The sequence below is a fragment of the Puma concolor genome, chromosome A2 (assembly GCF_028749965.1).
Source record: "Puma concolor isolate L17-30 chromosome A2, mPumCon1.1.hap2, whole genome shotgun sequence".
In the NCBI taxonomy this organism is placed as follows: domain Eukaryota; kingdom Metazoa; phylum Chordata; class Mammalia; order Carnivora; family Felidae; genus Puma; species Puma concolor.
In genome coordinates, this window is record NC_141668.1 from 120,290,786 (window position 1) to 120,311,247 (window position 20,462).

The 20,462-nt window shown below is 46.2% G+C and overlaps 1 protein-coding gene across 6 annotated transcripts in view; it reads left to right on the forward strand.

Annotated features, from left to right (window-relative positions):
• SRGAP3 (SLIT-ROBO Rho GTPase activating protein 3) overlaps positions 1-20,462 on the forward strand; it is a 264,333-nt gene that overhangs the window by 157,442 nt on the left and 86,429 nt on the right. For all 6 annotated transcript variants that reach the window (XM_025920885.2, XM_086697528.1, XM_025920893.2 and 3 more), the window contains exon 4: positions 14,235-14,297. In XM_025920885.2, coding sequence (XP_025776670.1) covers positions 14,235-14,297 — 63 coding nt within the window. The remainder of the gene's footprint in view (positions 1-14,234; positions 14,298-20,462) is intronic.

The window sequence follows — 20,462 nt, forward strand, 5'->3', positions numbered from 1 at the left end:
GTTTGACTCCCATTTAGATTGGTAGGACAGTCCTAAGTGCTGACAATAATGTGGGGCAACAGGGAGCTCTCATGACCTGTAAATTGGTCCAGCCCCTTTGGGGAACAACTGGGCTTAATGTAGCAACAGTGAAGAAAGAGGTATATACCCTGTGACCCAGCAATTCCACGTCTGAGTATAATCTAAAAATATTCTAGTATATCACACACACACACAAACCTTGTAATAGGGTGTTTGCTGCAATAGTGTTTATAGTAAAGAAACAAAAACACTTAAATGTCCATCATGAAGGGGATGGCTAAATAAACTATCTATAGTCATTCAATGGAATAGCATACAATCCTTAAGATGACGGAACTAGATGTGTATGTAACAATGTAGATAAAACTGGAAAATGCAACATTGGGTGAAAAAAAGCAAGCTAAGCTGTGATATTTTTAAACAATTTAAAACAAATTAATAGTTCACGTTGTTGAGTTTTTATTTATTTATTTATTTAGAGAGAGCGTGCGCGTGTGCGCATGAGTTGGGGAGGGGTGGAGAGAAAGGGAGAGAGAGAATCCCGAGCAGGCTCCACACTCTCAGCACAGAGTCTGATGTGGGGCTCGAACCCGTGAACCATGAGATCGTGACCCGAGCCGAAGTCAGATGCTTCACCGACTGAGCCACCCAGGCGCCCCTAGTTCATATTGTTTATAGTATTAGAAACCTGTGTGACCTAAAGGTATGCAAAGGTGGGCTGTGGAAGGCACACTAGCTGCAGAGTAGCAGTTGAGGAAGGAGGGAGGAAGAAAGGGGACAAAGGATGCTTCAGTGGTATCTGGAACATTTTGCTTTCTAAGAGTAGTTTTGGAGCGAAAACAGAAAAATCTAATTTGGGTGGCATGTTCATGAGTGTTTGTTATCGTTTTCTCTACCCTTCTGTATGTTTGAAATATTGGAGAACTGAAATAAAGGTGGGGGGAGAAAGGCCAGTTGGAGACAGATTGAAGAAGCCCTTGGATGTCAGAATAAGTTGGGATTTATTTTCTAGACATTGGAGAATCACTGACGGTTCTTGAATGGCGATGACGTAACCAGAGCCAACTTTAAGGATGATTGATTTGATATATTTGATGGCTTTGAAAGAGAGATGCTGGACTCAGGGAGAGCAGTTACATGTTATTACACATACACACTAATATGCAGATTAGTGGTGAAGGGATGGTAGGAGCCTGGGTCAGGGAGGGTGCTATGGGAATAGAAAGGAAGGAAAGGATGGATGGATGAGTAGACGGGTGGGTAGGTTCACGAGTACATGGGTGTGTGGATGGGTGGACATATAGACGGGTGGATGGGCAAATGGGTAGAAAGGTGCTGGGTAGCTGGCTACAGACATTTAAAAAAAATTTTTAATGTTTATTTATTTTTGAGGGGGGTAGTGCAGAGAGAAAGGGGGACGCAGAATCTGAAGCAGGCTCCAGGCTCTGAGCTGTCAGCACAGAACCCAACACGGGGCTCGAACCCATGAGCTGCGAGATCATGACCTGAGCCGAAGTCGGTCGCTTAACCGACTGAGCCACCCGGGTGCCCTGGCTACAGACATTTTTGAAACGCCAAAGCAGTCTGTATTACATTCTGTTCACAACAATGCAGATGAAAAAACAGATCAGATGATAAAATGACAAGGAGGGTAAAGTGATGTCTCGGATCAGTGATGCAGCAGTAATACGTGATTAATAATATTTTGAATCTAACAAATAAGCCTGACAACATTTGTATTCACCTCGAAGATCATCTAGAGAGGGGGAAAAAAAAACAGCTCAAAACTCAGTGGCTTCAGGTTTTCATAGATACTGGTTTTTCAGAAAGATAGCTTTGTCATGCTCCCCTTCCCTCACTACAAATTTTTCTCTCCTTATCTGTAAGAGATTCATGGCAAAAAAAAAAAGAAACAAAAAATGTAGGTCGGCATCAGGGATGTAGTCCAGAAAGACTACTGAATATGTTCTGTTTCCAGAGAGACTCAGGTCAGCATTCCACCCCATCTCCTTCTGCCTTGACTTGGAGGCCAGGGGGAGGGCAGGGACTTGGCCACAGATAAGGGGAGATTCTGCAGAGTGGCCCTGGGCACTGTGTGTTATCTGATATTTACGATGATCTAAAGCAGAGCCTTGTAAATGTCACTATGCTCTTCATACTAAAGGCAGAGGAGTATCCGTGTTTTATAATTATTTGGGAATGCTTGGGGAAAAAAATTCTTAAGGCACATAGAATGCTAATTCTCCCAATGGGGGCAGTAGAGTGGAATGTTTGAGAGCATCCCATCTGCCAGCTCTATGGTCTTGGGCATATTACTCACCCTCCCTGAGCTCCTATGTCCCAGTCTTTAAAGTAAGGTTAATGATAGTGCCTCCCATTAAGAAAGGGCTGATATTAGGCTTAAGTGAGTGATTATCTGTAAAGCAGGCATCACTGGGCCTGGCACATGCTGAGAGATTCATGAACAATAGCTAGTATTGTTCACTAACAGTGTTGTTGTCATTATCTATACTGACAAGTAGTATTAGTAGTAATAGTACTGGGCATTATAATTAACAATGATAGCAAGTGTTATTAATAATAATACTTAGTGTTACTAGTAGAGATCTAGAAACTCCTAGCCTGTCAGAGCACTTGTTTGTAGTCATTCCAAGGTATGCTTGGACTTCCTTAGACCTGTTTTGTTAAGCATTTCTGAAAACGGAGGCCTTCAGTGCAAACAGCATGCCAGAGGGATGCTGGAGAGTAATTACAGGGGGAGGAGGGTGACATTGCTGAGCTCCTGGGCATGCATCGGTGGGGCCCACTGCTGCCAAGAACCTCTGATGAGCGGTCCTGGGGCCTTCCTGCTTCCTGCAATCTGGTATCCCGGCTCCAGCAACAGGGGGAAGAGTTCAGGGCTCAAGTGTGCATTCCAGCTTCTTACACAAACATGCAGATGACAACATTTGGAGCTGCAGCAACAGGAGACATAGACTAGTTTGGGAAGGGGAGGAAAAGAAGGGAGGTGTCCAGGAGCAGGGACAGGAAGATGATAGGGGAGAGGGGAAGAGTAACAAGGGTCTGGATGGAAGGTGGGGGAGAGACTAGGCTATGGCTGTTGTTTGGGGACAAGGGGCTGTGACATGGCAGAATGCCCACAGCCCACCTACTGGCAAGTGAGGACACAGCTAAGAGAAACAGCCAACTAGCTGTCTAAACTGCTGTTTCCAGGGATAAGCTGACCTTCCAGGACAAACTGGAGAAGCCCCATTCCTCTGAGACACGCCTTTTAAGCCTTTGCTTGGGAAATAAATGCACAATTGCTCTGGGAGATGGCCAGTGGTACATATATCATGTATTTAAATAGGGAACATCTGTGGGTCTCAAGTTTTGTTATTGCTTAGAAAACAAGCAGGAGCGTGGAAACAATGTGGGATTTACAGCTAAAAGAGCCAAAACTTTTGTTTTATTTAATTTGTTTCCTATTGTTTGCTTGGAACCCCAGAACTAGGAAAGCCATGAACTGTCCCCAAAGGTAACCCAACATGAGAACATCTAGTCGAGCAGAGGGAGACGAGCCTTTGCTGCTGTAGCACCTTACAAGGTGCTACAAGAGAGGCCCTAGAGGATAGCTGAGAGTTGAGGCGGCCTCCACCTCCCTCTCTGCTTTAATGTTTTCTCGAGGATTGTTTCTAATGGTCTCCTTCAGAGAAGTGGAGGGAGACTTGTCATTAAAACCCAACATTTTAGGATGATCTTATTTTTCTAGGCACGAAGGGTGACATTAGCACTGGAAATGACCCACCTGTTAGTTTGCCCTTTAAAAACAGAACCTTTCAAATACAGCTCATGAAGGCCCGGGACCTATGGTAATAATTTTTGAGGGCTTCCCCCTAAAAGTTCAATTAGCCTTGCACTGAAAACTAAATCAGGGGTGCCTGGGTGGCTCAGATGGTTAAGTGCCAACTCTTGATTTCGGCTCAGGGTATGATCTCACGGTTTGTGATTTCGAGTCCCACATTAGGTTCTGTGCTGACAGCATGGAACATGCTTGGGATTCTGTCTCCCTTTCTCTCTGCCCCTCCCTCGTTTGCTCTCTCTCTCTCTCTCTCTCTCTCTCTCTCTCTCTCAAAAAAAAAAAAAACTTTAAAAGAAAACTAAATCAATCACCCATGGCAAGATTTTCAGAGCAAAGAAAATTGATTTCACTCAGGAACTGTTGTGTCAAAAAAAATTTTGCCAGTTGGTCCCATGTTGACATGAATGCATGGGTTGTTTTGCAGGGGGGAAAGAAAAAGGCCACTTTTTACTGCTTTCTGGTTTCCTATTGCTTCTGTGTATTAGTTAGCTCATAGACAGGCAATTATAGAGCTCCTTCTATATGCAAGTCTTTGTGATCAGAACTACAGGAAGTCCCAGCCTTTAAGGAGCTTATGCTTTGATTGGTTGGAAATTGTTCCTTTTGTAGGGACTGTTTGAAAGCTTGTGCCTGGTGGAGGGTTTCAGAAGACTGTCTTGCTCTGTGGTCATTCTGGTACATTCAGACCAACATAAGCACAGATTACATCAGTATTCTTTCACATGACAATGTGAAAATGACAATTTATTGGATCCAATAACTGAGAAGCTCTGGATGTAAGTCTTGTTTAGGCTTCACTAGATCCAGGATGCAGATGCTGTTGTCAAGGCCTGGACTCTTCTTGTGATGTACAAGATGAGTGCAGGCAGCCCAAGATTCCTGATATCCTAGCTTAGCAACCCCAGAGGAGAGAGGATCTGAGAGTATGGTTGTTAGAAACCTCCCAGGGAAGATTCTCATTGGCTCCGCCTGGAATATGTTTCTCTTTCTAACCCAATCACTAGAGACAAGCACTCTGGTCAAACTGGGTCCCATGACTGATGGACCATCTTGTATGACTTTGCAAGCAGGGGTCAGTCCCACCATGTCTCATCTCCTGTTAGAAGAAGAAGAAGGAAGGGAGAAGTGAGAGGTGGTCATCATGGATGATTTATTTCTTTTGTATATATATATTGTATATATTTTGTATATATATATATTATATATGTATATATGTATGTGTGTGTGTGTATATATATATATAATTTATTGTCAAATTGGTTTCCATACAACACCCAGTGCTCATCCCCCTCTTCAATGCCCATCACCCACTTTCCCCTCTACCCCCACCCCCCATCAGCCCTCAGTTTGTTCTCAGTATTGAAGAGTCTTATGGTTTGCCTCCTTCCCTCTCTGTAACTTTTTTTTCCCCCTTCCACTCCCCCATGGTCTTCTGTTAAGTTTCTCAGGATCCACATATGAGTGAAAACATATGATATCTGTCTTTCTCTGCCTGACTTATTTCACTTAGCATAACACTCTCCAGTTCCATCCATGTTGCTACAAATGGCCAGGTTTCATTCTTTCTCATTGCCAAGTAGTATTCCATTGTATATATAAGCCGCATCTTCTTTATCCATTCATCAGTGGATGGACATTTAGGCTCTTTCCATAATTTGGCTATTGTTGAAAGTGCTGCTATAAACATTGGGGTACAAGTGCCCCTATGCATCAGTACTCCTGTATCCCTTGGGTAAATTCCTAGTAGTGCTATTGCTGGGTCATAGGGTAGATCTATTTTTAAATTTTTGAGGAACCTCCACACTGTTTTCCAGAGCGGCTGCACCAGTTTGCATTCCCACCAACAGTGCAAGAGGGTTCCCGTTTCTCCACATCCTCTCCAGCATCTGCAGTCTCCTTATTTGTTCATTTTAGCCACTCTGACCATGAGGTGATATCTCAGTATGGTTTTGATCTGTATTTTCCTGATGAGGAGTGATGTTGAGCATCTTCTCATGTGCCTGTTGACCATCTGGATGTCTTCTTTAGAGAAGTGTCTATTCATGTCTTCTGCCCATTTCTTCACCGGATTATTTGTTTTTTGGGTGTGGAGTTTGGTGAGTTCTTTATAGATTTTGGATACTAATGGCTGATTTGTTTCTAACAGGGCAGATGGGCCAAGAAGGACCAGGCTAAGGGAGAAGTAGGCCTGCCCGCAAGTGGGGGCAAGGTCCAGGGATGCAGATTCCTGCACAGGTGGTGAGAAGGTATATTGGACAGGCACGTGGTGTCCTGCCAGAGGGCACATCCTCCTTCGTACCTCCTCTGTGGCCTGGACTCATTGCTGTTACAGCATTGCAATGGCTTCTTTCATCTGTGTGCCTGCATCTCATGCTAGGCCCTCTGGAAACAGACCACAGAAAGACATGACAAGTGCCGTCTTTGGAGTCAGACCAACCAAAAGCAGAACGCTGGCTCTGCCATTTCCTAGCTATGCAGCCTAGAGCAAGTCGCTCAACCCTTCTGAGCCTCCAGCCCTCATCTGTCAAGTGGGCACAATAGTACCTACCTTAAAGGTTTTATTAGATAGTGTATGGAAGTGGCTTTGGACAGTATTCAGCAAATGAAAAATACTTCATAAACACTAGCTGCAGTTGAGAAAGCGGGAACCATGTCTCACTGAGCTCTGTGTCTTTGGCGCCTAGGTGAGGCTGGTATCTAGTAAGTGTTTTGCAAGTGCTCGTGTAGATTGAGCTGAAACTAGGTGAGGAGTTGGCCATAGACATACAAGTGGAGGTAGTTCAGGCAGGAGTGTGGGTATGGGGGGCCCTGAGAATCCACAGCACTCAATGATGTTCGGGTCCATGGGGGAGCCAGGAGGTTGGGTCTTGGGAGCCAGACTCTTCAGTGGCCTTCAAGTGTTAGGATATGAACAGGGCATTTGTTAAAAAGGTTTTTTTTTCCTAGGGTCCAATTTAGCAGGTCTGGGATTGCCGACCTTGATGAATGCCAGGGGTTCCAATGGCTGCCCCCTGAGAGAGCCCCACTGGCTGACGGGTCTTAAACCCAGATGCCTCCATGGGCCAGGTGGGTGACGTGGGCAGGGAAAGGGAGGTGCTGGACACTGTGGCCAACTGGAGAGCAGAAACCTCATGTAGAGGGGCAGCCATCCTTGAAGCAGGGACTCAGTATTGCTGGATCTCTAGTTTTTCAAGAGAAGCTGAAAGTCAAGACCTTTAAGGGGGAATTTCCTGATTTTTTAAATGCTGAGAAATAAGTCAGATATTTGAAAATGCCGAAAGGCCAACTACAGCATGTCTGCAGGCCGGAGATGAGTGGCCACTTGGAGCCCTTGATCTGGGGCAGTGGCTCTCACCCGGGGCGGTTTTGTGTCCCAGGGAACATTTGGCCATGTCTGAGATTATTTTTCTTGTCACAGCTTGGGGTGTGGGCGGGGAACACTGTAGGCATCTGGTGGTTAGAGGCCGCGGATGCTGTTAACCACCTTACAGTGCCCCAGAAGCCGCCCCCACCTTAAAGAGTTATGTGGCCAGAAAGGGAGTTTAGCTGGCATTAGCAGTGGGCAGAGGAAAAAGGCAGGGCTGGAGACACCTGCCACCTGATTTTTTAGACTTATTTGAGTCAGAGAAACAGGGCTCTGCCCTTTCAACCCCAAGGAGCCAATGGCTGCTGTGGCTGGCCCCTTGTTGACCAGGTATAATTGTTCTCTACACTGTGTACACTCCCTGTGCATGATGCAGCCTGCCACCCCCCAACCTCTGCAGGCATGAAAGTCATGCTAGAAATGCGGATGAGTGCGAATCCGTTGCCACTTGAGTCCCCAAGGGCTGGGTGTGATGGTCTGTTAGACATTATCAGGGTTTTGGCCTCCTGTTCCTGGTGGAATGTTTGGTTTGGGTTCCTCATTCAGTCATTTCTGGAACTGTAGTTGAGAATATTTCCCTTCCCAACCTAGCAAAATAAAATGTCTTTGAGTTCTGCGTAGCTCAGTAACTCTTGGCCAAGTGCTCGCTCTGGGGCCAGCACAGTGCTTGGTGCCCAAGGGGAGACAAGCAGAGACTCGGGCAGGTTCCATCTGGAGGCTTACCATCCCACTGAGAAAACACAAGAAGCAGCCCTCCAGCCCTCCCCATGCAGCCCACCCTCCACGTGCCAGTGTCTTCATCCTCCTGAAGCACAGTTCTGGTCACCACTCTCTCCCACTCAAAAACCTGTGGCTCCCAGTTCCACTCTAAGCGATCTGGCCCAGCCTCCATTTCAAGCTTATTATCTGCAATTCTGTTGCCATGCTCCTCTCTTTGCAAATCACACTTTTCCCTTGTCCTTGGTCTCTTGCCCTCACTCAGGCTGTGACCTAGAATGCCATCTCTGGCCATTCATGCAAAGTGAGGTGGCTCTGGTGGTACTCCCCACCCCCCCCGCCCCCATCCTCTTCATCACTTCATCCTGCATCACTTCATCTTTCACTCTTTATGGCCCTTTCTGCCTCCTGCCTTAGAATTATTTGTCTTAACCCTTGACGCTACCAAACTGGGAGATTCTTAAGGGAAAAGTTAATTAAAAATTCAACTTTACGTTCCCTTTCTGGGCGACTTGTTAGCCTTGCCTCTGGCATCCAGTGGGTGTCGACTCAGCCTGTGCTACTGTTTCCCAAGCTCTTCATCTATGCCTGGCAGGGTGCCACCCAAAGTGGCTACCCAAAGTGTCATCTCTTTGTATCCTCACAGGGACTCTGGGACCTTCATGACATCGCCCTACATTTACAGGTAAAAACCCTAAGGCTAGAGGAACTTCTACTTCATTCATTCATAGATTCATTCAACAAAATATGTAATGAGCACCCACCATGTGACAGGCTCTGTGGCATTGCAGGGACACAGGAGTGGGAAAGCAAGATATTGCAGATTGGGAAACCCAGAAGGCAGACTTTGAGACAGCTGAATTTAGCATCTAGCAAAATGACAAGGGAGCAATCTTGGGGTCCACACATTGGGAAGGAAAGGGAGGGAGCAGTCATGCTGAAGGCAGCCTTGCTAGAAGGCTTGGACAGCTCTATGGAAAGTTCTGGAGATGGAGCAGCCCTTCAGAGCTGTCCCACTTGAGGGAGAGGCAGACGTCTATGCCCACCATGCATTTATCTTTGGACAGACACAGGCCTTCAGGCCTTGGAAGGTCACATTGTCTACTGAGGCCATCCCTGAAGAGTGCTCCTGGCTGGGGGCTGTCTGCTGCTAGCCCTCCCAGCAGCTAGGATATCTGAGCATCAACCATCAGAGAGAAAATCTCTTTGTGCTCATGGGGCTTACATTCAAGTGGGGGAAACAAATGGTAAATAAATTGACACATAAGCAAGCAAGATCATTGCACTTCCCTTAATAAGTGCCAAGAAGGACACAAACAGGTGCTTATTTTACACATGGGGAAGCTGAGATGCCCAGAGGTTAACTGGCTTAAAGCCTCATTTCCAATCCTGGTCCCTGGCTCCAAAATTCAGCCCTCTCTACTGTGGAACCAGACCCGTGCTAATCATATAGAGCCTCATAAGTTAAGCTAAAGACCTGGGTCTTGATTTTGATTGAGGAGGCTCTGGAGGGAATAAAATACAAAATTATACTGGCATAGGCATGCAGAACTGGGGACAAGAGTTAGGGGCTTAGTTAAGGCACAGTTTTAGAAATCTGGGTCCTGCAGTGATGATGTGATTGTTCTGGGACTTGTGGTCCTAGTTACTTAGGTTGCCTTTGACTGCAAGCAAAAGAAAACCATAGTTTAAAGTGGCTTAACCAGCAAAGTCCCAGAAGTGGAAGTTCACTTGGAGGCAGGCTCTGGGTTCAGTTGAACCAGTTTCTCAGGAGGTCATGAAGGAGCCAGGTTTCTTTTGCTCTGCTACCCAAGGTTTCTTCCTCTTCTGGTCCTAAAATGCCTACTGGTAGCAGCTGGAGCCCTCAGTAGAAGAGCTAAAACCTTTCCTGAACCATCTTTGTCCTTCCGTTCTATCCAGTTAAGTCACATGTTTAGCTCTGGGCTAATAGTGCATACCAGAATCCAGAGTCAGCTTCCGTGGAAGAACTCAGCTGGAAGAATCAATAAAAAGCCAAATTCATGGCTCTTTTAGGAAGCAGAAAGGGTGTTGGGGATGGATGTTGGGGAGAGAGTCAGCCTTATCTGCTACAGAGAATAAAATTGAGCAGCTTGAAGGTAGGACACAGTGACAGATTGGATTGGAGGGGAAGAAATAAACAAATTTTTTCAAAATTAACTCCAGGGGCACCTGGGTGGCTCACCTGGTTAAGCATCTGACTCTTGATTTCGGCTCAGGTCATGATCTCATGGTTCATGAGTTCGAACCCTGTGTCAGGCTCTGCTCTGATAGTGCAGAGCCTGCTTGGGATTCTCTCTTTCTCTGCCCCTCCCTTGCTTGTGCATGTGGATGCATTCTCTTTCTCTCTGTCTCAAAGTAAATAAATAAACATTAAAAAAGAATAACTCCAAGGTTTCCCATTGCCATGCTTGGGAAGATATTATCCCATTGACCAAACTCAAGGAGATGGTGGAAATTTCATATTTGATTTTGGATAATTTTAGTTTGATATGATGAGGAGACATTAAAACCATATTGTTCTGCAACAGCTGAAGCTATAGGTCTTTGAACTTGGGCTCAAGCTATTTGAGGACAGAGCCAGGGAGAGAGGACTGCTACAGAAATGGTAACATGGCTGCGGGTCACTAAGAAGCAGAAGCTGGAGGCAGGAGTGTGTGTGGAGCTGGCAGGGGCAGGGCTTGAGAAAGCAAGGCTGGTGGGGGTTTCAGAGGCAGGACTTAGGAATTTATCTGACAGGGGTCTCTGCCCATGTGTGCAGTGACAGGGTACAAGGATGTTCACCACATCATTGTCTGAAATATTAAAAGTGACTGGAGACAACCTAAATATCCATTGCTATGGAGTTGGTTAATGAATTATGACATATCTGGTATATGGAACACCAAGAAGCTGTTAAAAAAGGAGGATGCAGGAGCTGCATGGCTGCAAAGGAGAAATCTCAAACATATTGTTGGGTGGAAAAAAGCAAGATGAAAAGATGTGTATAGAATACATCTATTTGTGTTAAAAAAAAAAAGAATATACACTATCCAAATGTATGTTTGTATATCTGTAGCTGTTTCTGGAAGGTATCAAAAGAAACTTCTCTTTTTAAATTATTATTATTTTGGAGAGATAGAGTGCAAGCAGGGGAGAGGGGCAGAGAGAGAGAGAGAGAGAGAGAGAGAGAGAATGAGAATCTTTAGCAGGTTTCACACTTAGTGTAGAGCCTGACATAGGGCTTGATCCCACAACCCTGGGATCATGATCTGAGCCGAAATCAAGAGTTGGATGTTTACCAACACCCACATGCCCCTCAAAAGAAACTTATTGTTTTAAAATTTTTTTAATGTTTATTTATTTTGGGGGGGAGGAAGGGGCAGAGAGAGAGGGAGACATAGAATCCACAGCAGGCTCCAGGCTCTGAGCTGTCAGCACGGAGCTAGATGCAAGGCTCAAACCTAAGAACTGCAAAATCATGATCTGAGCTGAAGTCGGATGCTTAACTGGCTGAGCCACCCAGGTGCCCAAAAAGAAACTTCTAATAGCAGGTGTCTCTGGTGAGGTTCTGGGAGCCTGGGAGACTTCCTTTTAACTTTTTACTTTACTGACTGTTAGAGTTTCTTTAACCATGTGCATTTATTACCTATCATAAAAGTTAGATCATAAAAATAAATACATAAGAAACTGGGTCTTGGGTGTCAGAGAGGTTAGTGACACTGAGGACTGAGAGGAGGCCACTGGAGAGTGTCAGAGAGTCCAGAGTCAGCAGTGGGGCAAAAGTCAGGGGGAGGGGCCACAGGGGAAACTGAGGCACAGGCTGAGTGCTTCCTTGTGAGAATCAGGAATAGGAGATGAGAGCATAGCTGGTTAGGTTCATTGAGCACCACTGCAAATGCACGGGATGCAACTGAAGGTTCCCCTGTGAGCTCTGCACAGGAGGTTCTGCTCAGGCTCCGCTATGGTTTTGGACTGGGTCTCCTATCTTTAGCCACCAGAGCTGCAGGGAGGTCGAAGCAGATCTCTGGACTGCCTAAAGCTTTTGCTCTCTTTTAAGAGATCTTGTGCAGGCAAGGGCTACCTTCAGATGGGCGCTTTCTGGCAATTGCAGTACCAGAAGCTGAGAGAAGGACTATGGGGTGAGGAGATGGAGCCTAGAAAGTCATCATGTCTGGTCCTGACTCTTCCTCTGTCACTGCTGAGTGCGGGGGCTCCTGACCTAAGTGGGGAAGGGAGGAAAGCTGGTCTCTGCCCATCTTTTGCTGGTCATGCTTGAGCTGAGGGAGCTGAAAGGGGGGAGCAGGATGACTCAGCTCTCAGGCAGCAGAGATCAGGGCTCCTGTTTTCTTTTTTTTTTTTTTAAGTTCAAGTATAATTAACATACAGTGTTATATTAGTGTCAGGTGTACAAAATAATGATTCAACAGTTCTATACATTAGTGCACATCACTGTAAGTGTACTCTTAATCCCCTTCACCTATTTCTTCAAATTAAAAAAAATTTTTTAATTTATTTTTGAGAGAGAGACAGTGACAGAGCATGAGAGGGTAAGGGGCAGAGAGAGCAATGGAGACACAGAATCTGAAGCAGGCTTCAGGCTCTGAGCTGTCACACAGAGCCTGATGTGGGGCTTGAACCCACGAACCACGAGGTCACGACCTGAGCCGAGGTCAGACGGTTCACGGACTGAGCCACCCTGGAGCACCGCACCCCCCTTCACCTATTTCACCCATCCTCCCACCCCTCACCCCTCTGGCAGCCACCAATTTGTTCCCTGTATTTAAAAGTCCATTTTGGGGGTTGTCTTTTTTTGTTTTGTTTCTTAAATTCCACATATGAGTGAAACCATATGGTATTTGTCTTCCTCTGACTGGCTTATTTAATTTAGCATTGTACCCTCTAGGTTCCTCCATGTTGTTGCAAATGGCAAGGTTTCATTCTGAATAATATTCCATTACATATATATACACTGTATCTTTATCCATTCATTGATGGGTACTTGGGCTGCTTCTATATCTTGACTATTGTAAATAATGCTGCAATAAACATAAGGGTGCATATATCTTTTAGAATTAGTGTTCATTTTATTTAGGTAAATACCCAATAGGGAAATTACTGAATATTATGGTATTTCTATTTTTAATTTTTTGAGGAACATCCATACTGCTTTCTACAGTGGCTGCACCAGTTTGCATTCCCACCAATAGTGCACGAGGGTTCCTTTTTCTCCACGCCCTTACCAACACTTGTTGTTCCTTGTGTTTTTGATTTTTCAGGGCTCCCATTTTCAACATGGAAACTTCACATGATAGTCCAGGCAAACAGGGAAAGTATTAACCAAAATAATAATAATAATGATGATGATGATGATGATGATGATAATACCTTAAGTAACAGAGAATCCTAAACTCTTCAGGCTGGGTGAGACCTGGAGATGATTTGTGAATTGTATTCTGAACTGCATTTCTCAATATACTAAATGTGTATGTCACCTCGTGGAAAAAAGATTGAGGTCGTCTAAACTGTATACTACAGCTCTCTGTAGAAAGCCGTGCATATAAGGGTGTGAAAGCCTCTGAAAAGTCCTGCATAAGAGAACCTATCTCTCTTTGTTCAACTAGCTTTCCCAAGTGTATTTGCCTACAAAAGCCTCTGCCCCCCTTTTTAGTATAGCACTCAGCAGTGACCCCCAGACCAAGCTTTGTGATGCTCTAGTTTATTTATAGATGTGTAAGTAAGACTCCAGGGCCACATGGCCCATCAGTGATGCAGTGGAGGCAACAACCTTGATCTTTTGCCTTGTGCTCCATCCAGTCTGTTAACCTGTACTGTTCATGATGAATTGAGATGCTAGATCATTATTTCTCAAACTGTGTTCTGTGGAACCCCACTCTCATGAGATGCTAATGAGTATTGAGCCAGGGACACAGACTCTGGTCACATCAGCTTAGGACCCACCGAATTAAAGAAAGATGAACAGATTGATTGGCTGTGGGCTTCTCAAGATCTTTAACATGATGACGTCTCTGTAAATCACCAATGCAGGGAGGTAGAAGGTTCCTCAACTTATTTGGCCAGGGAATATTCCTTTTGCAAGGGGCCCCTCTCTGTGGATTTGTGTCATGGACACAAGTTGAGGAATTCAAGTCTAGATCAATGAAGTTTATGTTGGTTTCTGTACCCATTCCCACCCCATCCCAAGTATTCCTGCCCTTTCTGTGTTGAAAAGGAAATTGGTCAATGCAACCAGTGACTTTCTCCCCCTCTGACATTTGTTCTTTCATATTCCAGAGCAAGGAGATTGGTCTGCAGATGCATGAGGAGCTCCTGAAGGTCACCAATGAGCTCTACACAGTAAGTTCTGCTGAGGCTCTGCTGCTGTTTGGAATCGGGTCCTCTTTCTTCAGCACCAGGAGCCAAAGGGAGTCTAAACCAGAGACCTGGAATGACTGTGGGCATTTTTGCTCTGTCTGTGCCCCAATGACTGGGAGTCATCATGGTGGGCTGTAATGGTTTGCAACCCTGGCTTCTGATTCTGTATACCTGGGGTGGGGCCCTGGGCATGTTTAGTTTGTATAAGTTCACAAGAGACTTGCATGACCTACCTGCTGTGTGTTACCTGTAAAAGCAGAATACACAAGGTCAAGGTGGGGACAGCATGGACATAAAACCTCCTGAGGCAGGGATGTGGGTTTGGAGTCAGGTGCAACAGGCTGAAGTTGACGCCTGCTGCCTATTGATGGTAGGTATGTAGCTCATCTGGGTTTCTGTATTCTCGTCTGCAACATGGAGCACTGTTCGGAGGGTCACATGAGTTGAAGGGGGTGATCATTCCTTGTCATCTCCAAGGAATGATTTCGGAACAGTACAACTTGGCCTAGAACTGACCTTACTACTGATGTGGAGGTGAGATCTGACTGGACTTGAAATGGGTATTAGAATCCAAGTAGGTGAATGGGGAACACAGGCACACCAGGTTATGATGCACGAGTTGACTGATTGTGCCTCAAGGGCCCCTGGGCTTCTTTATGGAAGAATGTGGTGAGCCCCAGAGACAACCTGGGGGGAACAGGGCAAGGTAGCCCCAGCAGATGGAGCTCGAGACTCTTCACTGCCAGAGACAATCAGGACAGATGAAAACTGTTGTATTTTAAATATATCAGGGTTCCTTATAAAGTTTCTCATTAAAAGTGGGGATTCTGCTGCTGAAATCATATGGAAGGAAGGGAAAGAATAGCAGGCTGTGAGAAGACCCCTCTCTTAGATGTTATTATCTTTCTATCTTCACATCCCATGTGGCCAGCAGGTAGTGGACTCCTCAGGGGCCGAGAGCTTTTGCCCAAGAGCCTGGACCTCAAGTTGGAAGTCCTGCCTCAGACTCCAGCCAGCTATGGGACTTTGGGCAAAGCATTCACTTCTCTGGGCTTCAGTCTCCCACTCAGTTACATGGGGACTTTCCCGATTCAGAATTCTGTAGAGGACTTTCTAGACCAGCGTTCCCCATTCTAGGTCCTTCTTATGTTCCTCAGGAACCTCTTTGAATGAATCACTCTCCTCTATGGTATTTCAACACCTGGGTCCTGGTCCCAGGGACCACCCCGCCCCCGTCACACACACACAGAGCCGCTCCCACCCAGATTTCTAACCTTTCCTCTGGGCTCCAGCCGGGCTCCTCTCCTTGACACCCTCTGCACACCCCAAATACTGCCCCGCTTGACCCCTTTACCCTGTAGCTCCCCCTGCTTACAACTGCCCTCTTTCCTTCTCTGCTTGTGTGTGTCATACTCATTTTTCAAACCCAGACCAAACTCCACCTTTAGAAAGCTATTACCTCTGGGCTTTGAAATCTTATGGCAGTTGAAAAAAAATCTGTCATGTTATCTCTGTGTCGCCAGTGTGCGTGCAATCTCCCTAGAGCCAGATCTTGGTCAGTAACGGTGCACTTAATGCCCAGAGACTCTGTTTGAACCCAGTTGTATGGCCTCTGGCACTTCACCTCTCAGTCTTGCTTGTGACCAACAGGGCTGGCAGGTGTAAACTGGACAGAGCAGGCAGGGATTCGGAAGACGGTGCTGGTGCCCAGCACAGTGCCCTGAACCCAGCAGGCGCTCTGCGCGCACTTGCCCTCGTTGGCCACGGGGCAGGGCAGCTGGACAGAAACGCTGCTGGTGTCAGATGTTCAGGCCAGGCAGGAAGGTCAGTCCCTGCTTCCTGTGTTCATGGCAGCCTGACGATGGCCTCAGAGCTGGTGGAGGAGCAAGGGGCAGCACCTCCCCAGTTCTCTCCTGCAGCCCCTCGTGGAGGGATGAGAGCCTCAGAATGCCAGCAGCAACCTCCAGCTCATTTATTGACGGCACGCTGAGTCTTCAGTGGTTGCCCCGAAAGCATTTAAATTCAAGCACCTGGGGCTGCCTACTGTTTACCCAGTACTGCATGAGGCACGGCGGTGGGCTGTGAACATTTGAAGAATTCATCTTTGAAGTATCTTGTGTATCCCCAGTGTTCCCAGGGTGCTTGCTGAAGCAGAGGTGGGAGGGATGTATGAATACATGAACAAAAGTGGTTTTGCCTACAATGAGTTTCGAATCTGAGCACGGAGACAAGACTAAAGTACGTGAACTGGTGATACAGCAGTCTGAAACAGAGTGTGGTATCTGCTGGATATGTGGACTCTGAGGGGGAGGCACCCAGACCCTGAACTCTGTGGGGGCTGTGCCGTGCTCTCCACAGTGTGCCCAGAGCCTGTGGCAGTGCGTGCACATAGTAGGTGATTGGTGCACACTTACTGAGTGAAGAAACGAGAGGGAGAGTGTGCACGTGCAAGAGAAATCGAAGGTTCAGAAAAGCGATGGCTCCAGGTAGGCTGCTGTGATCAAGGCTGAGTTTTGAGCTTGGTGCCTCTGGAGGGGTAGGATGAAAGAACAGAGGGGTAGAGGGGAGGAGAAAGGGAATTCTCGGCAGGGGAGGCAGACTGCAGACAGGTCTGGGTTTGAACCCTTGCTGCACCACCTACCAGCTTGGCCAGGTCAGTTAACGTCTTGGACCTCATTTTCTTTATTGTCAAAACAAGGATAGTAACAAATGTGTCCATGTAGTATGTGCTTGGGATGTGTGTCACACAGTATGAGGTGTTTTGTATGTATTATTTAATTAGCATGTTCTACAGGTAAAGAAACCGAGACACAAAGAAGTACCTTGCTTAAGGCCTTGGTAGCAGTTTTCAGTGGCTACCTAACAAATGATGTCAGAACTCAGTGACTCATGATTTTGTTGGCTGGCAATTTGGGCTGAGTTCAACCAGGGCTGCTGATATGGCTCTGGATTTCTGGCCAGTTAAAAAAGAGCCCAAAGTGGGAAACACCCAGTGTGCCAGCACTTCTCAAGCCTCTGCTCGTGTCATACTTGCAAATATGCTATTGGCCAAAGCAAGTCACGCAGCCAAGTCCATGGTTGAGGTGTGGAGGAGTGAACATCACCTCTTAGAGGGAATTACTTGCGAAGTCACAAGGCAAAGGGGCATCCCTGCAGCCAGGGAGGGGGCTGTTGTGGCCGTCTTTGCAAACAGCCCACTGCAGCCGTCCAGCTGCTAAGGACGCCGTGGACCCCAAATCTCACGCTTCATTATTAGGGATGTCTTTTGAGCACTTTCTAGTTACCATGCCTGGTTACTAGAATTCCCCTCCTTTCCCACCCCCAGAGTCATGACAGCAGTGACTGAGGAACAAATGATGTAGAAAACATTGTCCAGTAAGCCTCACTTTAGTTCTTTTCATGTTTTCTAGAGGAGGTGACATGTTAAGGAAGTAATAGTGGGCACAGTGATGATAGAGATAAATGCTAAGACCATCCATCACCCACTTTAGGGAAAAGGCTTGTCTCCATCTGAGACCAGGGTGTGGAGGAGACTGCAGGCCTGGGCATTTTGTTCATTTGTTTGTTCATTCACTCACTCACTCACTCACTCACTCACTCAAAAAGCCTTCCCTCTGCCCAGTCTTCATCACCTTGAGGTGCCCTCCTTTCTAAAACATGCCAGCATGTATGCAAGCACAAGTGCATGTGTGAGCGCGCGCGCGCACACACACACACACACACACACACACACACACACACACACACACACACACACACACACACACACACCCTGTCTTACCTCACCTCTTTTTCCCCGAACTCCCATCAGTCTGACCTACTACCTCTCTCGATCATCATATGTTGGCCTGGGAGGAGAAAAGGGCAGAAGTTGAGAGTGTGGGCCTATGTGCCAATGGTTCCTGAAGAAGCAAAAACAAAACAAACAACAATAAAAAACCACTGTTTTCATTATTTAGCTAAAAATATGTTCAGATTTTCGATACAGCCCTAGATCATGAAATGTATCTGTCGTCTTTTGAAGTGACAAATACTGTAACATCCCCCATATGGCCCTTTCTTTGTGCCCTGTCACTGTGCTCCAGACTCTCCCAGGCAGGGCTGCGGGAGGGGCCCCTGAGACTTGTTTCAGGGTGATGTGGAGTGCCCGCACCTAGCCACAGCTGGTGATAGGTAGATACTAATTGGAGTAATGAATGGACTCCATTTTCCAGTTGTTAAGGCTTTGATTTGATTTTGCACCGGGCTCAGGGATATGAAATCAACTCTGGACCTCCAGGCAAATTTTTGCAAGGGCATTTCCTTTCTGATGCCCACCCTCAGGGATGCAGGAGGTAGAGACAGCCTGAGACTAGGAGCCCAGCAGCCTGGGTTCTGGCTCCAGTTCCATCCCAGGCTCACGTTGAGTCTTCCTAGACCGACATCTCCACATCTGTTGTCATTCAGGTGTGACTACCATGGTTCCATCGTGTCATTGGGCCCTGTCTCCTTTATTTAATATTTTTCATCAAATTGACTCACTTAAAACTCTCAGTGTCCTAATTAATTAGTGGAAAAGCAACCTTGTGTATTGGGAAGAGTCCATGTTTTAGAGTCAGCATGGCCTGGGTTCAAGGCCTTGTCAGTTGTCAAACCCTGTGAGCCTCAGCCCCTCTCTAGACAGTGGGGATGTTACCAGCTCATCGCTGGATTGTTCCGAGAAGAGTGAGTGGCAGAGAGCATAGCGTAATGCCTGGCAAACACTAGTGCTAAATCGTGTATTTTATGAAAGAATGAAGCATAAATATTTTTCTTGTATACTTCCACGTGTTTCCTCTCCCCTCCTCCCCCCTTGTCACAGGGCCAGCCAGAGACCTAAGAATGTTTTGCCTGAAAAATAGCAATCACCAGCTGACCACTCTCCCATCTCCGAGGCTTGCTCTCTATTATTCATACTCCATACTCCAGCCAGAGAGATTTTCTCTTTTAAAAGATTGTTGAATATTTAATGGGGCATCTGGGTGGCTCAGTCAGTTAAGCATCTGACTTCGGCTCAGGTCATGATCTTGTGGTTCGTGGGTTCGAGCCCCACATCGGGCTGTGTACTGACAGCTCAGAGCCTGGAGCCTGCTTGGAGTTCTGTGTCTCCCTCTCTCTCTGCCCCTCCCCTGATCACACTCCGTCTGCCTGTCTCTTTCTCTCTCAAAAATAAATAAACATGAAAAAAATTGTTGAATATTTAAATTTAGAAATAGATAATACATGCACTCAGTAAAAAGCAATGCTTAAGCAGTATAAAAATTCCATGATGAGAATTGTGTCTCTGTTGCCGGAGTCCCCCTTACTCCGTACAACCTGGGTTACTTGTTTCTAGTTCAGCAGTATCCTCTCACAGAGATGTTTGGTTCATCAAAGAGCATACACGTGTGGACGTATCCTGCACACTCCTGTTTTTACGCAAGTGGTAACAACTGGACCTACAGTTCTGCATCTTGGTTTTGTGGTTATATCTTGGAGATTGTTTCATATCCCTAATAATCAGTCTCCACTCTTATATGATGCTTGCCATGTGCTGGGTACTGGGCTAAATGCTTTGCATCTCTTAATTCATTTCATCCTCACCGTAACTCGTTGAGGTAGTGATAGTATTACCACCCCATTTTATCTTAACTTTATTTGTTTTTGAGAGAGAGAGAGAGAGAGAGAGAGAGAGAGGATCCTAAGCAGACTCTGCACTGTCAGCATGGAGCCCAATGTGGGGCCCAAACCCACGAGTCATGAGATCATGACCTGAGCCGAAATCAAGAGTTGAACGCCCAACTGACTGAGCCATCACCCCACTTTAGAGATGAGGGATCTGAGGCCCAGAGAGGTCAGGTGGCCAGCCCAAGGTCACCTAGCTGGGGAGTGGCAGAGCTTGCTCCTAGTCTACTCCCCAAAGCTACTTAAATAAATAAATTTAGTTATTTAAATATATATAAAGTCCTATCTGCATTTGTTTTGGAAGGTTATGATAATTCACATTAGCGAATGAAAAACAACGTGGTGTAAACAGAAGGGTTCTGCAAGTTAGATGAAGATACAACAGTGCTCCTTCCTGCTGACATGCGAGCACCGAACTGAGTTTTCCCTCCTGATAAATCAGAGAATTGAAAGAGTTAACCACAC